We start from the raw sequence: 25,043 nt of genomic DNA on the forward strand, positions 1-25,043 counted from the left end.
AATTAAGGAAAACCCCAAGGTGTTCGATACTTGCGTGAGGAACAAGAGGATGGCCAGAATGAGGGTAGAGCCGATCAGGGATAGTGGAGGGAACTTGTGTGCGGAGTCAGAGGAGGTAGGGGAGGTACTTAAAAAATACTTTGCTTCAGTATTCACCACTGAGAGGGACCGTGATGTTTGTGAGGACAATGTGAAACAGGCTGATATGCTTGAACAGGTTGATGTTAGGAAGGAGGATGTGCTAGAAATTTTGAAAAACATGAGGATAGATAAGTCCTCTGGGCCAGACGGGATATATCCAAGGTTACTATGGGAAGTGAGGGAAGAGATTGCTGCCTTTTGGCAATGATCTTTGCGTCCTCACTGTCCACTGGAGGAGTACCAGAAGATTGGAGAGTGGCAAATATTATTCCCTTGTTCAAGAAAGGGAATAGGGATAATTTGGGGAATTACAGACCAGTGAATCTTTCTTCTGTAGTTGGCAAATTATTGCAGAGGATTCCGAGACATTGTATTTACGATTATTTGGAAAAGCACAGTTTGATTAGAAATAGTCAGCATGGCTCTGTGAGGAGCAGGTCATGCCTCACAAACCTTATTAACTTCTTTGAGGATGTGGACCAAACACATTGATGAAGGTAGAGCAGTGTATATAGATTTTAGGAAGACATTTGATAAGGTTCCCCATGGTAGGCTCATTCATAAAGTGAGAAGGCATGGGATTCAGAGAAATTTGGATGTCTGGGTATAGAATTGGCTGTCCAATAGAAGATAGAGGGAGGTAGTAGTTGGAAAGTTTGCCGATGACACGAAGGTTGATGGAGTTGTGGCTAGTGTGGGGGGCTGTTGTGGTTGCACCGGCACATTGACAGGATGCAGAGCTGGGCAAAGAAATGGCAGATGGAATTCAACCTAGAAAAGTGTGAAGTGATTCATGTTGGAATGTCAAATTTGAATGCAGAATACAGGGTTAATGGCAGGATTCATGGCAGTGTGGAGGAACAGAGGGATCTTGGGGTCTACATCCATAGATCCCTCAAAGTTGCTACACAGGTTGATAGGGTTGTAAAGAAGGATTATGGTGTGTTGGCTTTCATTGGCAGGGGAATTGAGTTTAAGAGCCGTGAGGTTATGCTGCAGCTCTATAAAACCCTGGTTACACCACACTTGGAATATTGTGTTCAGTTCTGGTCGCTTTATTAAAAGAAGGACATGGAAGCTTTAGAGAGGGTGCAGAGGAGATTTACCAGGATGCTGCCTGGACTGGAGGGCAGGCCTTATGAGGGAAGGTTGAGAGAGCTAGGGCTTTTTTCATTGGAGCGAAGAAGGATGAGAAGTGACTTGATAGAGGTGTACAAGATGATGAGAGGCATAGATAGAGTGGATAGTCAGAGACCTTTTCCCAGTGTGGAAATGACTATTATGAGGGGGCATAATTTTAAGGTGATTGGAGGAAGGTACAGGGGAGATGTCAGAGGTAGGTTCTTTACACAGAGAGTGGTGGGTGCGTGGAATGCACTGCCAGTGGTGGTAGTGGAGTCAGATACATTAGGAACATTTAAGCGACTCTTGGGTAGGCACATGGAAGATAGTAAAAGGTAGGGTAGATTGATCTTAGTGTAGGATAATAGGTCGGCACAACATTGTGGGCCGAAGGGCCTGTACTGTGCTGTACTGTTCTATGTTCTTTTTCTATGTATACAAATGTATGTGACAGCAGTTATTTATATTTGTAACAATTTAGGTTTTTACAAACATTGTACGAGTTTTTATATGGAGAGTTTTTCCTTCACTAAATGTATATCTGCCTATGCATAATGAAAGCCATCCCTAAACACTCAGGCCTGTGGCTTGTAAGTAGAAGTAAAAGTTTTTCAACCTTTTTCTGATTTAAGTCTTTCAATGGAAATAAATTCTGGAGAATTTGCCCCTGATCTGACGGCCTCAATTTTGAAAGGTAAATTCATACAGCACTATACACTCACCTCCTAATGTCCAATGTTCAGAATAAAATATAATACCATGTTCCAAACCTGTGCTGCAGTAACTAATTCAATTATTGCTGGCTGAAATCTCTACTGAGAAAGAAGAATAAACATTTGTATTGAACTGAAGTTGTCCCCAGTGTTTTGTAACCGATAAAGCACTCTATGAAGCAAAGTCATCGTTGTAATTTTGGAAAAGCAGAAACCAATTTGCACTCAACAATCTTCCACAAATATCATTGAAGTAATGACATGATCATGGGTTTTGTTGCAAACATTGGTCGGGGGTCTAAGAGGGAGACTCCTGCTTTTCTTTAAAATAGTACAAAGTGATCTTCATCATCGACCTGTGAGGTTCAAATTTACCCAAAAAACAAACAGCACCCCCAACTGAGCTGCACCCAGTTTGGAATTGAGTGGCAGCCTGGAATTGTGCTCACGTCTTTGAAATCCATTATCTTCTGATTCTGAAACCACGCGTGCTAACTATTGAGGAAAGGCTATTACCTAATGCGAATGGCAAATACCTAAACTGCTGTGAGAGCAATTTATATTTAATTTATAAAGGGCACTGCTTTGTTCTATTGGACTCCTTCCATCACAAGGATATTCCAATTCATTTTCAGAACTTGCATGATGAAGGGGGGAGTCTTGGGTCCCTCACTACCTTATCCTGGTCATGAGTAAAGATTAGGTAGACCAGGAGTGTTTACTTTGGAATGGAGGAAGTTGATTTGTTAAGACTTGATTCTTTTAGTCCTGTGTGGGGCAATGAGCAGCAAGATTCCTCTACTGGCCCCTAAGCAATTGCAATTTGTTTTGCTCCAGCGAAAGTGGTTTCTCACTCTAGGACGTGCTGCTTAAACATACTTTATCAGGTGTTCCTTAGATAATGCATCTTCCTTTCCCATATGGTGGTGCCCATACTGTCATGCATGTACCGTGCATCACTGTCATAGTGCCTCCAACCAGTCCTGCGTAACACTTCTTCATTGTTGTCATTCCGAGAAATGTCCAGGATCATATGTCCAGGCAGCACCTGCTGGAAGGCATTCAGTCTACATGACCCTTATGCTGTTCTTGTCCATGTCTTGTTGCATAATTTTAAGCTGGTACGAAAATGGACATGTACTGGTACCACTTCATGGCTGTGTTTATGGGGTTGGAGGTCCACACTGAAGACTGATATTGCTTTGTTGGTTCTTGCATGGATATCAATCTTGAGGTCAAAAGTCAATGTAGAGTGGACAACCCCTTGGTCGAGGGGTCTATCAACAGGGGCATAGATTTAGGCTAAGAGGTAAGCAGTTGAGGGAAACCTGAGGGGAAAGTGTTTCACACAGAGGCTGGTGGTGCTTTAGGAAGGATGCTTAAGCCAGAAACCCTCAGGCAGACTTGAAATACATTGTGCGTAACCAAGAATCTGAAAGTTGGATAACGTGGGATTGCCACTTCTTAGCTGGCTCAGGCATTTTGCCTTTCATAAGACAGAGGAGCAGAAATAGGCCATTCAGCCCATCAAGTCTGCTTTGCCATTCAATCAGATCATGGCTGATGTGGTAAACCTGAACTCGATAGTGCTGCATTTTCCCCATAACTATTGATTCCCTTACTGACTAAAAATGTCTACCTCAGACTTGAATATCCTTAATGACCCAGTCTCAATAGCCCCTTTTAATAAAGAATTCCAAAGACTCACCACCCCGTGAGAGAAGAATGCCTCCTCATCTCTGTCTTTAATATGTGTACTTTTGTTCTGAGATTATGTCCTCTGGTCCTATACAGTCTGGTCCTATACAGGGGAAACAACCTTCTGCATCTACCCACCAAGTTCCCTTCGAATTTTCATTGTTTTTCTCTCTACAAATCTTGCATGCTTTAATATGGTCACCTTTTATTTTATGATATTCCAATGAGTACAGTCCCAACTTATTCAACCTCTCCTAAGACAGGTCCTTCAAACCCAGACCATCCTATTGAATCTTCCCTAGTTTACCTGTAATGCCAGTCTATCTTTCTTTAGATAAGGGGCCCAAAACTGTTTACAATATTCCAGCAGTGGTCTGACTGGTGCCCTGTATTGTTTTAACAAAACCTCCCTATTTTTATACTCCTTTCCCTTTGAAATAAAGGTCAACAGTCTATTTGTCTTCCTTATTGCCTGCTGAACTTGGATGTGTTTTAATCAACCTGCTCAGACAATTGATGATACACCTCTGAAGCAGATAGGACTTGAATCTGGACCTCCTGGTTTGGAGGTTGGACACTACAACTGCACCACACTGCTGAATGTGGACGCCAGTGCTTTCTGTTGTGATTTTATTTGATTCTACAAGGAGCCTTCAATGACACAGACATGATTTCCTAAACTGGCAATACTTGACACTGATCCATGGAGCTACAGAATCATAGAATTGTACAGCATGGAAACAAACCCTTCAGTCATTTCTGAAGAAGGGTCCAGACCCAAAACATTAGCTTTCCTGCTCCTCTGATGCTGCTTGGCCTGCTGTGTTCATCCAGCTCTACACCTTGTTGACTTCAGTCCAACTTGTCCATTCTGACTGGATATCCTAAACTAACCTAGTCCCATTTGCCGGTATTTGTCTCATATCGCTCTAAACCTTTCATATTCATGTATTGTATGTTTCGACAAGTGGCAGTCATAGAGTCATAGAGAAACATGTCCTTGGCAAAATCAAACAGAGTGGCTCTTGTTGGCCCATGGATACCGCAACTGGAAGTCTTTTTCCTTGGTGTTTATTCCCAAAGTTTCATTCTCTCTTCTCTCTGAGATAGCTGTGGTGAGCCACCATCTTGAACCGCTTGTCCTATTGATAAAGATCCACCGACAGCACTGTCAACTAGGAAGTTCTAGGATTCTGATCTGCCAACAATGAAGATTTGAAAAACAGGCAAGCTGCACGGCAGTCTTGAAGTGACTATTGTCTCTGAGCTCACCAAACCTGGGCTGACATCAACGAAAAATTTGGATTCGCCATCAACTCTGCAATTCAGCAACCGCGGTGAAAGGAACAAACTATGCAAAGCAGTTTTTTTGCTGTTGTATATTTACATGAATCACCCAAGAAACCAACTTAATATCTTTAATTAGAAAGCACAAATGCAAATGAGCCTGGTCTTACTTTTTGCCAACAATTCCTATTTCCAGATAAGTATATTTATGTTATAAAACCCTTCAACAATGTTTTGAACCTCTTCATGACAAAACCTAGTCCTCAAATCTCTCATTAAACTGTAGCCTTTTCCCTCACCTGACTTCTTGGTAAGAAGGTCGATCTGTTGAATCACAAGGTACAATCATTGTTTAGTTACAAGTTGAAAGAATAAATTTGTTTGATATTTAACACTGGTGTTATATTCACCAAAGAAAGTTTTCAAATTAAAGTTATGAAATTTTTATTTGATTATGAATATCAAAACATGTCTTGAAATGGATTACATCTTTAATTAAAATTCACTGGGAATTATATTAAAGAAACAGATTGAAGCATCCAGCTATAGTATTCTGATTGTCATGCACAATGGACTAGTTGACTCCACAATGGGTAACACAAATGGGCCCATATTGTAACATTATCAACTTATTGCTGCATTCCAACTTGGCTCAGTTAGAAACACAACTGGCTTTTGAATTGCTGGATAGAGGGTGCAAAGTTAATGCTGTAGTCTGGTCCTACACCTGACAGCAGGAAAGATTTTCCTAATATCCTTTGGTAGAGACTGAGGCTTCATTTGCTTATGCAGGCAGAAATTAATTTGTTTTATGACACCTTAAGAGAAATGGGTTGCACTCGAGACCTTGTCCCTCAAACAATGTTGACCAAACATTAAGGCCGTAAGATATAGGAGAAGAATTGGGCCATTTGGCCCATCAAGTTTGCTCCACCATTTGATCATGGTTGGCATGTTTCTCAGCCTCACTCTTCTGCCTTCTCCCTGTAACCCTTGATCTTCATAATCAAGAACCTATCGATCTCTGTCTTAAAGACACTCAATGAATTGGCCTCCACAGATTTCTGTGACAATAGTTTCAACAGATTCAATATCTTCCTCATCTCAGTTCTAAAGGGCTGTTGCTTAGACAGATTCCTATCTCATAGCTGGAAGGTTGCCAGTATTGAATGGCCCTTCACATTTGCCAATGAAATGATTGTCATGAAATTGCAAAATTTATCATGGTCAACACTTTGCATCAATCAAGCATCTAAAATCTGTCTCATACTTTAGCTGTGTTTATCCCTATTTCTCATGAAAGACCAGAGACCATAGTAAATCTGAAACATTTTTTGTTTTTTGTTGGACATTTTTCCACAAGATTTCTGCAGAGTTCACTAACTTGGAGGGGAAGGCATGAAGGCTAATGGTTCATTGCTCCATCACTGTCAGCTGTAGTTCATAATCAGATTGGGAGATAGTGATGAAGTAGCAATTTCACTGGGCTGATAATCTAGAGTGTCAGGCCAATGCTCTGATGACAAGGGTTCAAATCCCACCAGGGAACTGGTGGAATTTAAATTTAATGAACAAAATTGAATGATTGTTTCCATTAAACCACTGTGAATTACTGAATTACTGGAATGTGCCATTCTTACCTGGTCTACCCTACATGTGACTCTAAATTCACAGAAATATAGTAGATCCTTAAATTGCCCAGTTCAGGTCCATTAGGAATGGGCAACCAATGATGCACCTTTCCAATGATACCCATATCCCATAGAAAACAAAAGTGAGATGAGCTGATAGTGTGACAGGCAAGTCAATATTATTGGTAGTTTGGGGGATATAGGCATTTCAGTAGGACTATCATTTACTGTCCTGAAAACAACAAATGCTGGAGATCACAGTCGGTCAGGCAGCATGCATGGAAAGGGAGGAAGCTACCGTTTCAAGTCTAGATGACTCTTCATCAGAGCTGACATGAAGTGGGGGATTGAGGGGTGGAGGGCTGGGGGAGAAAGGGTGTTGATATTGCAGATCGGAATGTGAGAATGACAGAACGTTGGTGTGTCTAACTGCCAGACTGGAAAGAACAGACAGTCACAGTGACGTGGGTGGAGGGGAGAGAGGATATGATGATAGAGAATGTAACAAGTAAAGCTTAAAGAAAGGGAAGAAGTGGGAGTGAGTTCACAATCTGAAGGTGTTGAACTCAATATTAAGTCCAGAGTATTGGAGTTAGGGATCAGCTACCTTCTTGAATCGCTGCAACATTCTTATGAAGAAGTACCCACTGTGCTGGCGAGACTAATCTCACAATAAGGCTATGTAGTGCCCTGTAGATAATACCAGACAGGGATCCAGTGCAGGTTGCTTTAGGATACCAAACTACTTGATGCAATGAAGAATGTGTTAGCCTGTACCTGCCAGCCTGATAGAAAGGGGCTGCACATCTAATGATGGGCTGAGTGGCATTCCTCTGGGCTATGATGAAACCAGTTTTTATGCATCCTTCTCCGCATTCACCCTTCCTTTGTATTAATTCTATTATTCACCAAGAGATGATTCATTTCCTCTCCATTTTTTTTGATAAGAAGAACTGCGCTAGGTTGGAGAGAGAAGGGGAAGAAAACCCTCATTTAATGAAAGCGGGGAGAAGGTCTGATTTTATTCCATAATTATCAGGTCACACTCTCAAAAAACTGTGAACTTCAGAGATTTCCCTTCCCCAGTGGCCACAGCGAGCAACAGGCAATTGACTGCTTTTTCATTACAAGAGGAATCGTTTTACTGCAAGTATTAAAATGTAAACTTAAAGGTTATAATTGTCTGTCCTGGTGGATGTAGCTTTGTGCATTTAAGATGACATTCCTCTACACTGTTGACTGGTTGTTTTGATGGTGTAATTGTTTAAAAATCTCCGGTAAGTGAGGAACATCACAGGAAGGCTCACAGCTTTCCTTTGCTGTTTCCACAAACAATCTAAGCTATGTAAACAGATTTCAAAGCTACAGGATGAAACAAGTACATTTGGAGACATGTTGAGTTGTAAAGATTCCATGGAATACTGCACACAGTGCCCCCTCCATCCCATCTAATACCCAATTTAAAGCTTTAAATAAATTATAATCTCTTAACAAATCAACACTGCTTGTGGCTCTTCTGAAATGCATCCCTTCTTCTCTTTGTCTTCTTCCATTTCATCTTCGTCTTTCATCTTCAATCCACCTCATCTCAGGCACCCAAAGCAACAGGGCACATTTTTAAATAATCTGTAGTACTCTTTCTGGATCTGTGAAATACATTCAAAAAGAGAAATAAGTTTTGCTCGTTATTTAATTTGTGCTTTCAAGACACAAAGTATGAAACAAATAGAATTACTGAATTTAACACAATTGGTTCATTATGTCCATGTTGCCTCATTGAAAGAATTACTCAATGCCATGTTTCCTACAACATTGACTTTGTCAAGTATTTCATTGGCTGTAAAATGTTTTAGGATGTGTAGAGATCATGAAAGGTGCTGCATACATGTAACCCTGTAACGGTTTGCCTTTTCATAGAACCCCTAAAGTGTGGAAGCATGCCATTCGGCCCATTGAGTCCACACCACCTCTCTGAAGTACATCCCACCCAGATCCATGCCACTACCCTGTCCCTGCATTTCCCATGGCTAACCCACCTAACGTACACATCCCTAGACACTACAGGCCTATTAAGCATGGCCAACCCACCTAACCTGCACACCTTTGGGCTGTGGGAGGAAACTGGAGGCAACCCACGTAGACACAGGGAAAATGTGCAAACTCCATGCAGACAGTCACCTGAGGCTGGAATCAAACCTGCATCTTTAGCACTGTGAGGCAGCAGTGCTAACCACTGAGCCATATCTATTCAAATGCCACTGTCCTTTCAGGAAGTAGATTATAACAACACAGGCGGTGTCAGATTAGCTTGGATAGCTGGTTTGTGATGCAGAGCGATGCCAACAGTGTGGGTTCAATTCTCATCACTGGCTGAGGTTACTATGAAGGACTCTCCTTCTCAACCTCTCCCCTCGTCTGAGGTGTGGTGTTCCTCAGGTTAAACTACCACCAATCATCTCCCTCTCATGAAGCAGCAGCCCAATGGTCTGGTAATACTATAGTGACTTTATTTTCATGACAACATGTAGCATTGGAATAAGTCCATCACCATCCCCCCATTGACTGATTCTTTAATTATACGCTCTGGATACTGCACACATGATAGGCCTTGGAGACTTCCTGATGAAGTACTAAAAACGTGTGTTCTACTGTGTCTCATGTTGAGATAAGCTGTTCCAGTACAGCTACGGTGTTGGCATCTACCTGACAATGCAGAAAATTCCCCACTAGAAGCAGGACAAATCTAAACTGGCCCATCAGGACACTCTTGATCCTAAACTCAGTGACAGAGGGTGTCATTGACGATGCTATCAAGTGACACTCGCATAGCAATAAGTTCTGCTCACTGATGCTCAGCTTGGACTCCACCAGAACCTGGCAGTTTCTGACTTCATTGGGTTGAACTCAGGAGGAGAGGTGAAAATGATTGCCCTTCGCATCAAAGCAGCATTTGACCAAATCTGGCATCAATGAACCCTGTCGCAAAACTGAAGTCTTAATCTTGACTCTCTCAAGGTGAGATGAAGCTAGAGAATGTGAATTAATATTTGCTTTGGTCCTAGCTCCAAACTACCCCTTTCATTGAAAGAATGAGGTTAATAACTTTATCCTTTTAATTCATTCTAACTGGGATTGAAGAGCAAAGGATACAGAAATAATCAAATGTATCAATTGACAAGGCCATAGATAGCATAAGCCAAGCTCTGGCTCCTTTCCCCAACTTTAGAACTGAACAAATTTCTTCAGAACCTTGGTTACGCCATGTTTGGAGTACTGCATACAGTTTAGTCTCCATGTGATAAGAAGAGTATAGGGGCACTGGAGAAGTTGCAATGATGATTTACATGGGTGATACTACAACTGAGAGATTACTGCCATCAACAAGACTGAACAGGCTAGGGCTTGATTCTCTCGGAAATAGAAGACTGAGGAAGGTCTTTAAGAATATAAAGGGTTTTGGGTAGATTCAGATAACAAAGATGTTTCTACTTGTAGAGACAGTGAAGTTAATGGCAGCCAATAAATACAATACAGTCACTAACAAATCCAATGAAAAATTCGGGAGGAATAACATTACCTGGAGAAGGGTAGAACATGGGACTTCACAGCATTTTATTTAAAGAAGTACTGGATAGGTAATGGGCAGCACAGTGGCTCAGTGGTTAGCGCTGCTACCTCCGAGCACCAGGGACCCAGGTTTGATCCCACCCTCAGGGACTGTCTGAGTGGAGTTTACATGCCCTCCCCGGGTCTGCATGGGTTTCCTCTGGGTGCTCTGGTTTCTTCCTACAATCTAAAAATGAGCACGTTAGGTGGACTGGCCATGCTAAATTGCCCATAGTGCCCAGGGATGTGCAGGCTAGGTGGATTAGCCAGGGGAAATGCAAGGTTACAAGGACAGAGTGGGTCCAGGTGGGATGCTCCTTTGAAGGGTTGGTGTGGACTTGGTGGGCTGAATGGCTTGCTTCCACAGTGCAGGGATTCTCATGAAGAGCGATGCTGATAGGGTAAGATGAAGGTAAAGTGGGAGGAGATGCAAAGGGATCATGAATGCTAGTCTGGGCCAATGGGGCTGAATGGCATTTTTTATGCTATAGGGAGAGAAGCAGTTGCCCGAATGTGCTATTTCTGTGCTTCAGGGAGAGAAACAGTTGCCAGAATGCGTTCTTTATGTACTATGATTACCAGGAACCTCTGATAGGCATTTATATACGAGATAATGAAGTATTTTGATATTTAAGCTTCAACAGCTGAAAATCAAAGTGATGAGTGAAGTGACTCTGTTGACATGAGGAAAATGAGACCCAAAACTAAGAAGAAAATAGATAGTATCGATTAAAGGGGAAATGTCTGAAAATATTGATCAGACAGTTAACATGCCATATACTCATACACTTTGACCTTGCCTTGTGGAGATGATGGAACCTTTTGCTCACTATAATTGGTTATCTCCTCATTGCAGCATTAAGAGAAATGTTGTCAATCTCAGCTAATGTTGACACATACCTTTCCGAATCAATAAACTTTGAACAGCAGAATGTATATTGTGTGCCAGGACCCATCACGAAATCCTTGTTAAATAGGAACAATAATGAGGATAAGAACGCTACCAGAAAAGTGATTTCAAATCTGTTTGCTATTTAGTTAGATGATGACCTTTTCTGCCAAAATGATCTTGCCACAAGCTATTACTGCAAGGTTAACCTTCAGCAATTAACCTTTAAGGAGAAATAAAACAGACTATTAACACAGTCAATGGATGTGCTGGGGTTGATTGCAGAAAGCTATGAGAGAAAGCACACAGTCAGATCAGTGGTGAAGGCAATATCTAGCCAATGTTCGTGAAGACAAATGCCTTGCAATCATCTTAGTTCTGAATGTAATCATTCTGAATCGCTTCTGTCTGTTGTATTAGCAACAGTGTTTTCCTTCACTCTTCTATTCTTTAGTTACTTAGTAAAGCTGGTAGATGCTTTGAATGAGACACGAAAGATGCAATTTACCAGCACGGTATGAAGGGCAGGAACGTAACTTGTTTTTTTTTGCTAGCTTTGGTATGGATTCACACACAGATAGGTAATTCAGAAGGTAGTACTTTTGGGTATGACAAAACCCAAGCAAGCTCTAATAACTCTCAAGACTGTTCTAATGCTTTTATATTCAGTAAATAATATCGTAATTACAGCTGGGAAAGCATATTGTTATGAAAAGATGCAATCAAAGTATTATTTTCATAAAAAGGTTATGCGGACCCATGTACACAAATGTTTTGAAACATTAAGCTAGGTAGATAGGAAGGCGTATGGAATACAAGGAAGTTCAAAAGGACAGAGGGATCTTGAGGAGCTTGTCCACAGATCCCTGAAGGTGGCAAGACAGGTTAATAGAGTGATTAAGAAGCCAAACAGAACAACTGCATTTATCAGTCAAGGCAGAGATGATAAGAACAGGGAGGATATATTGGAGCTGTACAGCACTTTAGTTAGGGTAGGTGATGTGTAATGAGACAGACTTGATGAGGAAGCTTAAGGTGAAGGAGCCCTTAGGGGGCAGTGACCATAATATAATAGAATTGACCCTGCAGTTTCAGAGGGAGAAGCTGGAATCAGATGTAACGGTATTACAATTGAGTAAATGGAACTGCAAAGACATGAGGGAGGAGTTGGCCAGAGTTGATTGGAAAGGGAGCCTTTTTCTGAAGAAGGGTCCTGACCTGAAACGTCAACTTTCCTGCTCCTCTGATGCTGCCTGGCCCGCTGCATTCCTCTAGCTCTGCACTGTGTTATCTCAGACTCCAGCACCTGCAATTCTTGCTGTCCGTGGGCAATAAAATGCCGGCCACCTCGTGATGCCCATGTCCCATGAGTGAAAAACAAAACGATGCCTGGTCATTTATTTAATTGCTGTATGTTGGGTTTGCTGTGGCAAATTAACTCCAATATTTCCCACGTTGCCTATTCCGCAAATGTTTTTCATTGGCTGTAGAATACTTTGGTATATCCTGAGTTTATAAAAGGTGCTGTATGTGTTGCTTCATCTCCCTTTTGCTTTGAATTGCAATTAGTGTTATAATGTTGACGCCCCCACTCTCTCATCCGTGAAAAAGATTCATCCCCTTTCACATTTGTGGGAGGATTATCGTTTTGTTGAGAAGTAACACTTACTTTCTTTGATAGGATGCAGAGAAATACAAAGATGAACATCCCTTGGAATACATTAGAGATAGTGAACAGATACGCCGTCACCATGGATCCCTTGATAATGTGCAAAACACCGAAGGTCCAGGTGGCTCCAAGGAGGAAGAGCAATGCCATGGCACCACGGGCACATGATCTGCCAACACAATGAGTTTGTTTGTGAGATCTCATTCATCACCAATTAAGACTGGCCATTCAATCACCATCAAGGGTTCACTGAACAGTAGCATTATAGAATCCCTACAGTGTGGAAAGAGGGCATTCAGCCCATTGAGTTCACACCAACCCTCTGAAGAGTATCCCACTCAGACACACCCCCTACTGTACTCTTGTAACGCTGCATTTCTCATGGCTAATCCACCCAACCTACACATCCCTGGATGCTACGGACAATTTTCCACGGTAAATCCATCTAAACGGCACATCTTTAGACTGTGGGAGGAAACCCAGACACAGACACAGGGAGAATGTGCAAACTCCACACAGACAGTCACTTGAGGGTGGAATTGAACCTGGGTCCCTGGCGCTGTGAAGCAGCAGTGCTAACCACTAGGCCACCGTGCTGCCCTGTCTTCACTTTCAGGAGACAGCTTCCTTGCTGTCTGCCTTTTCAGGTGGGTGTAAATGATCCTGTGGCACTATTCACCTGAAGTGCATGAAAGTCCTCGCTGATCTCAGAATCACCGAATTGCTGTGATGCAGAAGGAGGCCATTCGGCCCATTGTGCCTGCACCAATTCATTAAACGAGCATCAATGCCAAGTGCCAATCTCCTGCTTCCCCCCCTAGCTTCATGAACTATTTTTGTCCAAGTAATCATGCTATGCCCTTTTGATCTCCTGGTATGGATGTGTCACCACCCAACACTAAAAAACACATTACGATTTGTGGGATCTTTGTGTGCACAATTCTATCCTGTGACTACGTTTCTACAGTATTTTGGATGATCCCAAGGATGTGAAAGGTGCTATCTAAATACAAGCGCTTCACTGGTTCTTGATCACTGCTCCACAATGCTGATGGGAAACACCATGAGCAGGTTGGATACAGTGGACAGGGAGAAACTGTTAATGCTCTTTAAAGAGAAAAGGAGAGGGTGTAAACTGAAAATGATGCACGAAGAAAATGAGGGATTATGTGAGAAAACTCTTTCTCACCCAGCGAGTAGTTCGGGCTTTGAATGCACTGCCTGGAAGTGTGGTGGAGGCAGGTTCAATTGGGCCATTTAAGAGGGACAGTAGATGACTACTTGTTCAGAAACTGTGTGTGAGACATTGGCAATGATGTTCGTTTGAAGAGCCAGTGCAGGAAAGATGGGATGAATGGCCTCTTTTTGCACCTTAACAATTCTGTGAGAAAAGCAAAAGTTGTTGACTTATATGAGCTAACCGATTGTGTTCCTGATCCATTCAATCAATGACAAATTGAGTCATGCTATGTGCTGTGCTATTCGGGATCCTGTCCTCCCTATCCATTGTGACCACTGAGGGGGTTTGTGCCTAAATAGAATTATACAATCCCTACAGTGTGAAAGCAGGACATTCAGCCCATCGAGTCCACACCAACCCTTCGAAGAACATCCCATCTAGCCCACCCCCTACCCTATCCCTGTAACCCTGCATTTACCATGGCTAACCCATCTAGCTTACATATTCCCGGACACTTGGGCCATTCAGCATGGCCAATCCACCCTAACCGGCACATCTTTGTATTCCATAGATCCATAAATCCCTACAGTGTGGGGACAAGCCCTTTGGCCCAACAAGTCCACATTGGTCCACAGAGTACCCCACCCAGACCCATCCCCTATAACCCACCTAACCTACACATCCCTGAACACTACAGGTAATTTAGCATGGCTAATCCACCCTAACCTGCACATTTTTGGACTGTGTGAGGAAACCGGAGCACCTGGAGGAAACCACGCAGATATGCAAACTCCACAAAGACAGTCGCCCGAGGGTGGAATTGAACCTGGGTCCCTGGCGCTGTGAGGCAGCAGTGCTAACCACTGAGACTTGTATGAAATAACTAAGCTGCCTCAAGCTGTACTCATGAAATTGATCCTCAGTCCAAGTCAGCGAAAGGAGGAAAAAAATCCACAGAAATTTCAAATGAAAGTAAAGAGAAGCCTCCGAATGTGGTTCCTGGGTTCATTAACTGCTCCAATAGTCTGGTGATGGTTTTAGTTGAATTATACTGTTGTCACATTTGGGACAGGGGCTATTCATCACAGGGGATTAACAATCTCTCTCTGTTCGCTGGTTAGTGGAGCTTTGTCCTCAGTTGTTACTCTTGGTGGCCAGCTGATTGCTAGGTGTATCTTGCTTAGCGTGAAGGAGCAATTGAAAGCCAGGGTTTCTTCTGCAATTGTTGTTGGTATTGCATTTTCAGTCATAACCTCTATTCTATTCTTGGATACCTGAGAAACTGTCATCATCTTTTCAGTGAGAATTAAAAAAGTTATACCGCAAAAAATAAATGCACAAATCATCACAACATAGATCGAAATGAGAAAAGCAAGGTTATTTCCGACTGGAAAGGACAAACTGACTGGGTCTCTTTATAGGGAGCCATTGCGAAGTGATCATCGAAACACAGTTATATCTAAATTGTGAATTTAAATTCTCACAATGCAGCTGGGAGATTTTAGAAAAGTATCTGTAATAAAAAGCTAGTAGCAGTAATGATAGCTGTTGCATTGTTGTAAAAATCACATCTCAGAAATATACTATTTGCACTTAATCTGTCTACATGTGACTCCAGGACCACAGCAATGTTGTTAACTCTGAAGTGCCCTTGAAACTGCCCCAGCCATTGCTGAGAGGCAGTGATGCTCACATCTTATACTCTAATGAAAATGAGTAATGACTGGAAAGAAGCCTTTCAAATAATAGAAGGTTTTGATAGAGACAGAGAAAATGCTTCTTCTTGTCATGGAGTCATGGAGTCATACACATGGAAACAGACATCCCAATCTGACCTAGTCCCTAATCATAGAACCAGGCCCTTCCGTCTAACTTGTCCATGCCGACCAGATATCCTAAATTAATCTAGTCCCATTTGCCGGCATTTGACCCATATCCCTCTAAACACTTCCTATTCATATAGCCATCCAGATGCCCTTTAAATGTTATAATTGTACTCACCCCCATCACTTGCTCTGGCAGCTAGTTCCATACATGCACTACCCCCTGCATGAACAAGTTACTCATCAGGTCCTTTTTAAATCTTTCCCCTCTCACTTACCTGCACCCTCTAGTTTTGGACTCCCCCACAATAGGAAAAAGACTGTGGCTATTTACCCTATCCATGCCCCTCATAATTTTATAAGGTCACCTCTCAGCCTCCAAAGCTCCAGGTAAAAAATCCCCAGCCTATTCAACCTCTCCCTATAATTCAAAACCTCCAGTTCTGGCAACATGCTTGTAAATCTTTTTGCACCCTCTTGAGTTTAACAACATCCTTCCGATAGAAAGATGGCCAGAACTGTACACAACGTTCTAAAAATGGCCACACCAATGTCCTATACAGCCACAACATGACATCTCAACTCTGATACTCAATGTTTTACAAAGAAACATAGGAGATAGGAGCAGGATGAGGCCATTCGGCCCTTTGACCTGCACGGCCATTCTTCACGATCATGGCTGATTGTCCAACTCAATGGCCTAATTCTGCTTTCTCCCTATAACCTTTGATCCCATTCGCTCCAGGTGCTATATCTAGTTGCTTTCTGAAAGCAGTCAATGTTTTGGCATCAACTACTTCCTGTGGTAATGAATTCCACAGACTCACCACACTTTGGATGAAAAAATGTCTCCTTATCTGCATCCTAAATGGTCTATCCTAAATTGTCATAATGTGACCTCTGATTCTGGACCCACCCACCATTGGGAAGATCCTCCCTGCATCTACCCTGTCTAGTCCTGTTAGAATTTTATAAATCTCTATGAGATACCCCCTCATTTGTCTGAATTCTAATGAAAACAATCCCAACCTAGTCAATCTCTCCTCATACGTCAGCCCCACCATCCCTGGAATCAGCCTGGCAAACCTTCGCTGCACTCCCTCGAGAGCAAGAGCATCCTTCCTCAGAAAAGGAGACCAAAACTGCACTCAATATTCCAGGGGTGGTCTCACCCAGGCCCTGTATAACTGCAACATCACATCCCTGCTCCTGTACTCGAAACCTCTCGCAATGAAGGCCAACATACCATTTGCCTTCTTTACCACCTGCTGCACCTGCATGCTTACCTTCAGCGACTGGTGCACAAGGACACCCAGATCCCACTGCACACTCCCCTCTCCCAATTTACAGCCATTCAGGTAGGAATCTGCCTTCTTGTTTTTGTTACTAAAGTGAATAACCTCACATTTATCCAAATTATGCTGCATCTACCATTGATTTGCCTGCTCACCCAACCTGTCGAGATCATGCTGAAGGATTTCTGCATCCTCGTCACAGTTCACCCTCCCACCCAACTTGGTATCATCTGCAAACTTGGAGATGTTACATATTGTTCCCTCATCCAAATCATTAATATATACTGTGAATAGCTGGCGTCCCAGCACCAATCTCTATGGCACCCCACTAGTTACTGTCTGCCAATTTGAAAAGGACCCATTAGTTTCTACTCTTTGTTTCCTCTCTGCCAACCAGTTTTCTATCCATCTCAATACACTTGCTCCAATCCCATACGCTTTAATTTTGCACATTAATCTCTTATGTGGGACTTTGTCAAACACTTTCTGAAAGTCCAAATATACTACGTTGACTGGCTCTCCCTTGTCAACTCTAGTGGTTACATCTTCATAGAATTCCAACAGGTTTGTCAAGCATGATTTCCTCTTTCATGAGGAAATCTTCATGATTTCCTGATGCTGACTTTGTTTGATCCTACCACTGCTTTCTAAGTGCTCTGCTATAAAATCCTTGACAATGGATTTGGGAATTTTTCCCACTACCGATGTTAGGCTCACTGATCTATAATTCTCTGTTTTCTCTCTACCTCCCTTTTTGAACATTGGAGTGACATTAGCCACCCTCCAAACTGAAGGGACTGTTCCAGGGTCTATAGAATCCTGGAAGATGACCACCAATGTATCCAATATTTCTATAGCCACTTCCTTAAGTACTCTGGGATGTAGATTATCAGGCCCTGGAGATTTATCTGCCTTGAATCCTAACAATTGCCCCAGCACCACTTCTCTACTAATATTGATCTCCCTCAGTTCTTCCCTCTCACTAAATCTTGCCAATAAAGGCAAGTGTACCAAATACCTTCTTCACCACTCTGTCTACCTGTGACTCCACTTTCAAGGAGCTATGTACCTGCACCCCTCGGTCTCTTTGTTTGGCAACACTCCCCATAAGAGCAAATCCAGAGGACATCAACATAAGATTGATTAGAGCTGGTAAGATTTGAAGGGTCTTGCCAGAGTAGATGTAGAGAGGATGTTTCCTCTGATGGAAGAGGTCACTGTTTAAAAATAAGCAGTTACTCATTTAAAACAAAGATGAGGCAACATACTTTCTGCCAGAGTGTTGCAAGGCTTTGGAACTCTCTTCCTGAAAAGGAGGTGGAAGCAGTCTCTCTAAATACTTTCAAGGTGGGGCGAGATAGATTTTTGTTAAGCAATGGGGGTGCAAGATTATTGGGAGTAGGTGCATTTGTGGATCTGAGAACACAAACAGATCAGCTATGCTCTTATTAAACAGTGGAGCAGCTCAGGCATCCATTCCTTGTCCATACGTTTGTAAGATCATCTCCAAAAAGAATTGAGCAGAAGCTGCCAGGATCCCTGGAGCTGGAGATCTGAAACAAATAAAATCAGAAACTGCTGAAGAAACTCAGCAGGTCTGGGAGGGTAGTTGAGGCAGGAAACCTCACAACTTTTAAATAATACCTGGCTATGCACTTGAAGTGTCATAACATTCAAGGCTATGGCTAGTGCTGGAAAGTGGGATGAGTGCAGCTATACAATAAAATTGGCAATACAGACTTGATGGGCTGAAGGGGCTCTTCTCTATTGTATGCTTCTGTGATTCTATGATCCCATAATATAACCCTATCCATGATTATGCAGAATCACACTATGTTGTGCAAATTGGTTACTCTATTGATTACACGAATATCTAACTTCATATTATAGTTACCAAAATGATCAGGTGAGTATATTTGAATATTTGGTTAAGGGGGGGCCTTATACAGGTTTGTAAAATCGAGAGGGATGTAAATAAGGTGAATGGCAAGTGTCTTTTCCCTGGGATGGGGAGGAAACAGAGGTAACATTTCGAGTCCAGTGACTAGGAGCAGCTAGGTAAAAGTGGTATTCATGCTGATGATGGGTGCTAGAATGGGGAGGGGGTGGGTGGGCAGGTGTGTCAGGCAAAGGTGTGAGCATGTATTTGAAAATGAATCCATTTCTTCAGCAAGTTACATTTTTCAATACATTTTGCACCATCTTGACAACCGTGCCATAGAGCAATCCTGTTCACTATAACCATGGCCCCATGCCGTGTATTGTGCGACTGAGATGCCCTATTCACTAGATCACTGAGGCACCCAGTCTATTGCACACTGAAGGTAGTCTTGAATGGCCCTGTTTTTGCTGTCACTGTGTCACCTTGCCCGTTACTGAGTGTACCACCCTGTCAATATGTTTTTAGCCACTCTAACAATTAGGCCTTGAATCACACTATCAAATGGTGTTATTGAGTTACCTAATTACAACTTGACCTAACCTAACTGATTTACCTATTGTGTTCTGAACCGTCCTAAGACCATTCTGTTCATACAACTCCAGAATTAGACAATTTCATTGTATCTGCAATCGATTAGGAGTACTCAATGAATGGAATGAAGCTCAAAGGAAGGGAGGGATCTTTGGATGCTTGTAGACGGAACCCTGGTGGTGGCATGGTAGGTCAATAAGATGGTTAAGAAGGCATATAGAGCACTTGAGTTTATCAGTAGTGGCATACACTAAAATTGCAAGGAGGTTTTGTTGGAGCTGTACAGGACTTTGGTTAGGCCACAACTGAAGGACGACATGAAGTTTTGATCCCTGCACTTTAGGAAGGATACGATTGCACTGGAGGGGGTGCAGAGGAGATTCATCAGGATATAAAACAAAGAACTGTGGATGCTAGAAATCTGAGACAAAAACAGCAATTCCTGGAGAAACTTTGGGTCCATTGATGTTGGACTCCAGTCATTGGACTTGGAACATTAACTCTGCTTTCTCTTCACAGTTGCTGCCAAACCTCCTGAGTTCTTCTAGCAATTTCTGCTTTTTGTTTCACATTCACCAAGATGATGCCTGGATAGCGCGTTTTAGCCAAGAAGAGAGGCTGGATAAGCTCAAGCTATTTTTTTAGGAACAGGGAAGGTTGAAGGGTGTTAAGATGTGTAAGATTCTGAGGGGCATTGACAAGGTGGATAGAAAGCAGAACTGAGGAAGGGTCACCAGACCCGAAACGTTAACTCTGATTTTTTCTTCACAGATGCTGCCAGAGCTTTTCCAGCAACTTCTGTTTTTGTTCCTGATTTACAGCATCCACCAGTTATTTTGGTTTTTATGTTCAGCGGGGATTTGAGTTTTTTTCACTCAGACGGTGGTGGGGATTCAGAATACACGGCCTGGGAGGGTTTGTTCTGGCAAAACGCCTCACAACCTTTAAAAATAATACTTGGACGAGCACTTGAAGTCTCATAACACTCAAGGCTATGGGCCTAGTGCTAGAAAGTGGGACTAGTATAGATTTAACGTAGCTTTGGCAGTACAGCCTTGATGGGCTGAAGGGCCTCCTCCATATTTTGTGATTCTATGATTCGGCGATCCCACAGAATAACCCTATCCATTATTAGATAGAATCACACTATATTTTGTAAGTTGGCTACTTTAGTGATTACACAAATATCTACCTTCATATTTTGTTTTCCTTTATTCATTAATGGGATGAGTATATCGCTGACCAGGCAGCATTTGTTGTCCATCCCTAAATGCCGACAGGGCAATTCAGAGTCAACTACATTGCTGTGGACCTGGAGTCACATTTAGACCAGACCAGGTAAGGATGGCAATTTCCTTCCCTAAAGGGCATTAGTGAAACAGATGAGTTTTTCCCGACAATTGGTAATGGATTCATGGTCATCATTAGATTCTTAATTCCAGATATTTTATTGAATTTAAATTCCACGATCTGCCATGGCTGGATTCAAACCCAGGTCCCCAGAATGTTATCTGGGTCTCTAGAATAACAGTCCAGCAATAATACCACTAGACCATTGCCTCCCCTATTATAATTCCCATAATAATCAACATAAGGATTTGGAGTGGAATGGTGGCTCAGTGGTTAGCACTGCTGCCTCAAAGCACCAGAAACCTGGGTTCAGTTCCACCTCAGATGACTGTCTGTGTGGAGTTTGCATGTTCTCCCCATGTCTGCATGGGTTTCCTCCCACAGTCCAAAGATGTGCAGGGTAGGTGGTTGACCATGCAAAATTGCTCCTAGTGTTCATGGATGTGCAGATTAGGTGGGTCATAGGGGGATGGGTCTGGGTGGGATGCTCTGAGGGTTGGTGTGGACTTGTTGGGCCAAAGGACCTGTTTCCACACTGTAGGGATCCTATGATTCAATGAGGTGAGTATATTTGAAATATTGGTTGAGTGGTTCATGTGTGGAATCAACTTCCAGAGAAAGCTTTTGAAACGGGTACAGTTACAATGTTTAAAAGACATCTAGATAAGTACATGAATAGAAAAGGTTTGCAGGGATATGGACCAAGCACAGGCAGGTCAGACTAGTTTAGTTTGGGGTTATGGATGGCATGGACTGGTTGGATTGAAGGGTCTGTTTCTGTGCTCTATGACTCTATGAAACACTTCAGAAAATATTATATTTCATTACAGAAATAAAAGAAATGGTGGCAGTGACAGAGAAGTTTTTTTAAAACCATAAGCCAAACCCAAAAGCTTGTTTTGTCAACAAATTTCATCATAAAATACTAGATGTGTCCTTGGTTTCAAACTTACCTAATATTTTCATAGCAGCTCACTTCTGGTTTCAACATGGAAGTGTGTCGGAATACTTTGTAGATAATGACTCCAAATGCCAGCAGATTAACCTGAAGATTAAGAATGGACATTATAAGGCAAACCAGACAGAAGGCAGATTGCTACATGAAAATAGCTTTAATGTGGGAGAGGGGGGTGTGCAGCGGGACCTGGGTATCCTTGTGCACCAGTTGCTGAAGGTAAGCATGCAGGGGCAGCAGGCAGTAAAGAATGTTCTGAGATACTACTACACATGAAATTGTTCTATCAAGCAAACAGGTGCCTCATCACTGCCTGTGCCACACTATTGGGTATTTTGCCAACTCAAAGGGTGACATTTACACACCAGGCATTTAGATGATGCAGGGCAGAGAGAAAACCCAAATGAAGCAGCATCACTGTTTCTAGCAAAGCCAAAGGCAGATGCTGGCTCAGTGGTTAACACTGCTGCCTCTTAGTGCCAAGGACCTGGGTTTGATTCCAGCCTTGGGCAACTGTCTGTCTAGAGTTTACATGTTCTCCCCGTGTCTGTGTGTGTTTCCTCCGGGTGCTCCAGTTTTCTCCCACAGTCCAAAGATGTGCAGGTTAGGTGGATTGGCCGTGCTAAATTATCCTTGGTGTCCAGTGCACACAACTCTCTGTAGTTTCTTACATTCCTGGGCAGAGCAGCTGTACCAAGCTGTTACGCACCCACACAGAATGCTTGGTGATTTGATAGAATTGATGTTAAATCGAGAAACGTGGCAGCCATTTTTGGGACAGCAGGCCAGGCGGGTTAGCCATAGGAAATGCAGGGCTACAGGGAAATGGTAGGGGGGGTTTGGACCTGGGTCTGGGTAGGGCTGCTCTTCATAGGATCGGTGTGGCCGAATGACCTACTTTGACACTGTAGGGATTCTATCTGGCTGAATGAATGGACCGCTCAGTGGATGTGAATGTAGGAATGGGAATAACACTCAGCACTTGCCCAGTGTGCAGCACAAGACAATTAATACATTTTCAGTGGAAAGTCACAAGGTGAACTGTGCATCAAAAGTTATCCACCACTATCTTCAAATCTGCAATTCATTGGTGCCAGGTGGCTTAATTAAAAGCTAAACGCATGTCCTTTGCAACAATTCAGGTACATTGCATGAAATATTAGGTTGGAACCGGAATAATTAAGCTCCGTAATTGTTTGCCAGGGATACTGTTCAGACTAAATGGAGTTCATTCGAATTTGTTTAAAACAGTGAAGAAACCAGGTGTGCTCAGAATAACATGAACTATCTAAAGAAAAGGTGCATTTGATGGGACAGAGCCCAGGGCAATGCACAGGTGTAATGAAGACAGGTATTCATCTGCATCACACCACAGGTGTCAAGAAAGTGTCCCTCAAATTTATTTTGGAAGGCAGCAATTTGATTTGATTTGATGTGATTTGATTCATTGTTGCCACATGTGCCTAAGTACAGTGAAAACTCTTGTTTTGCGAGCCATACAGTCAGATTATAACAATCAAGGATATATAGATCGTAGGGTGCTTACAGAGTGAGGCATACAAGGCTACGACTGCACAGGAGGTGCACAATGGCAAGGATAACATTAGTTTGAAATTAGAGAGGTCCATTGAGCAGTCTAATAACAGCAAAGAAAATGCTGCTTATGAGCCTGTTGGTGTGTGTGTTTAAACTTCTCTATCTCTGTCTGATGGAAGAGGTTGGATGAGAGCATTACGGGTGGAAGGGGTCTTTGATGATGTTGGCAGCCTTTCTGCGGCAGCGAGAAGTGTAGATGGAGTCCAAGGTGGGAGGTTGGCTTTCATGATGGTCTGGGCTGTGCACACAATTTTCTGTAGTTTCTTGCAGTCCTGGGCAGAGCAGTTGCTGTACCAAGCTGTTATGCTCCCACATAGAATGCTTGATAATTTGATTTGATAGAATTGATGCTAAGCAGAGAACATGGCAGCCACTTCTGGGACAGCAAGATCCCATAGAAATGAGAAGTAGAAGGCTGACCAAATAATTTTAAGTGAGCCCAGTCAAGTTGGTACAATGTGGAACTTTTAAGAATTCTTCATTTTCTTGAAGTGGGCTGTGAGATTAGTTGAAAATGGTAAGATCTGATTACAAAAGGTGAAGACACATTTTGCCTTCACCTTCTTTCTCATCAGGAAACAGATGCAAAAGCGTTTGATTGAGGCGTCTAATATTTGAAGCCCCAGATTCATTTGAAACACATCCTTTGTTTGGCTGTTGAGCGAGAGATTGTGATCGCAACATATTTTAAGTGGGTAAAGTATTGCTTGCAAAAATCAGCTAATTCACAACAAGGAGGCAACAACATTCAGAAATTCCTTGTGGCTATAACAACAAACAAATTGAATGAAACATCATTTAATGGAGAATTGGGCAAACATTCAAAAACAACGAACATAAGAGGAAAAAAAACAAAGTGTTGACAAAGACAAAAGAAGCTCCATGTGAAGCGATAGCAGAGGACCGTTGAATTAATTGCCCTCCTGGGCTGTTGAGGTTATGAGAACCTAATCAAACGTAAAGTTCCAAAATTATATTTTCAAAAATGCTATTATTCTGAGTAATTTGCCTCAGAACACACTGAGATCCACCTTGAATTCAGAATCTATTCTAATGATACGAGGAACAATATCAGATGTTCATTAGTTATCTGAACAAATTATAACAGAGGACATTGATTGATGGCTGTTTACATCTTAGATTAAGGGAAATGGGATGGGGGAGTTCCTGACATTTATTCAAGCTACAACACAAAGAAGTTTGAAATTGCCTAGGGTGATAAAATTACACTTTATAAATGTTTGACGTATTCGCACACCGTTCTTTTGTTCACTGTTTCGAGATATACAGGATAGAAGTATTAAACATTTATTTTGTCCCAGATAATTGCCAAAAAAGACAAGATTAGAAGTGAAAATAACTCTCAACAGAATGTTAAGTACCTTTGTCTTTATAAAAATAGGCATCATGTACACAGCCAGAGTGAAGAGTAGCCATTTCCTCCTTAGCATTTCAAAAAACCTTTCCAAGCAAAACAGCAGTAATGTAAAACAGTATAAAATGCGTGACGTTGGAACTATTCTCTAAGAAACTGATGTATCCTTAACGCCTTTAAAAAAACATGGATCACCCCAACATTTCTTTGGGTAGGTGACGGTTCAATGGTCTAATGGTA

The 25,043-nt window shown here is 42.3% G+C and overlaps 1 protein-coding gene across 1 annotated transcript in view; it reads right to left on the bottom strand.

Annotated features, from left to right (window-relative positions):
• Window positions 1-5,388: 5,388 nt before the first annotated feature.
• Window positions 5,389-25,043, bottom strand: part of adgrl4 (adhesion G protein-coupled receptor L4) — a 105,702-nt gene continuing 86,047 nt past the window's right edge. Inside the window, exons 7-9 of the mRNA XM_048601554.1 lie at window positions 21,831-21,922; window positions 12,757-12,925; window positions 5,389-8,238 (exon numbers count right to left, since the gene is read on the bottom strand). Of these exons, the coding sequence (XP_048457511.1) occupies window positions 8,176-8,238; window positions 12,757-12,925; window positions 21,831-21,922 (324 nt within the window). The 3' untranslated portion in view covers window positions 5,389-8,175. The remainder of the gene's footprint in view (window positions 8,239-12,756; window positions 12,926-21,830; window positions 21,923-25,043) is intronic.

Source organism: Rhincodon typus, chromosome 10 (genome assembly GCF_021869965.1).
Source record: "Rhincodon typus isolate 14 chromosome 10, sRhiTyp1.1, whole genome shotgun sequence".
Lineage (NCBI taxonomy): Eukaryota > Metazoa > Chordata > Chondrichthyes > Orectolobiformes > Rhincodontidae > Rhincodon > Rhincodon typus.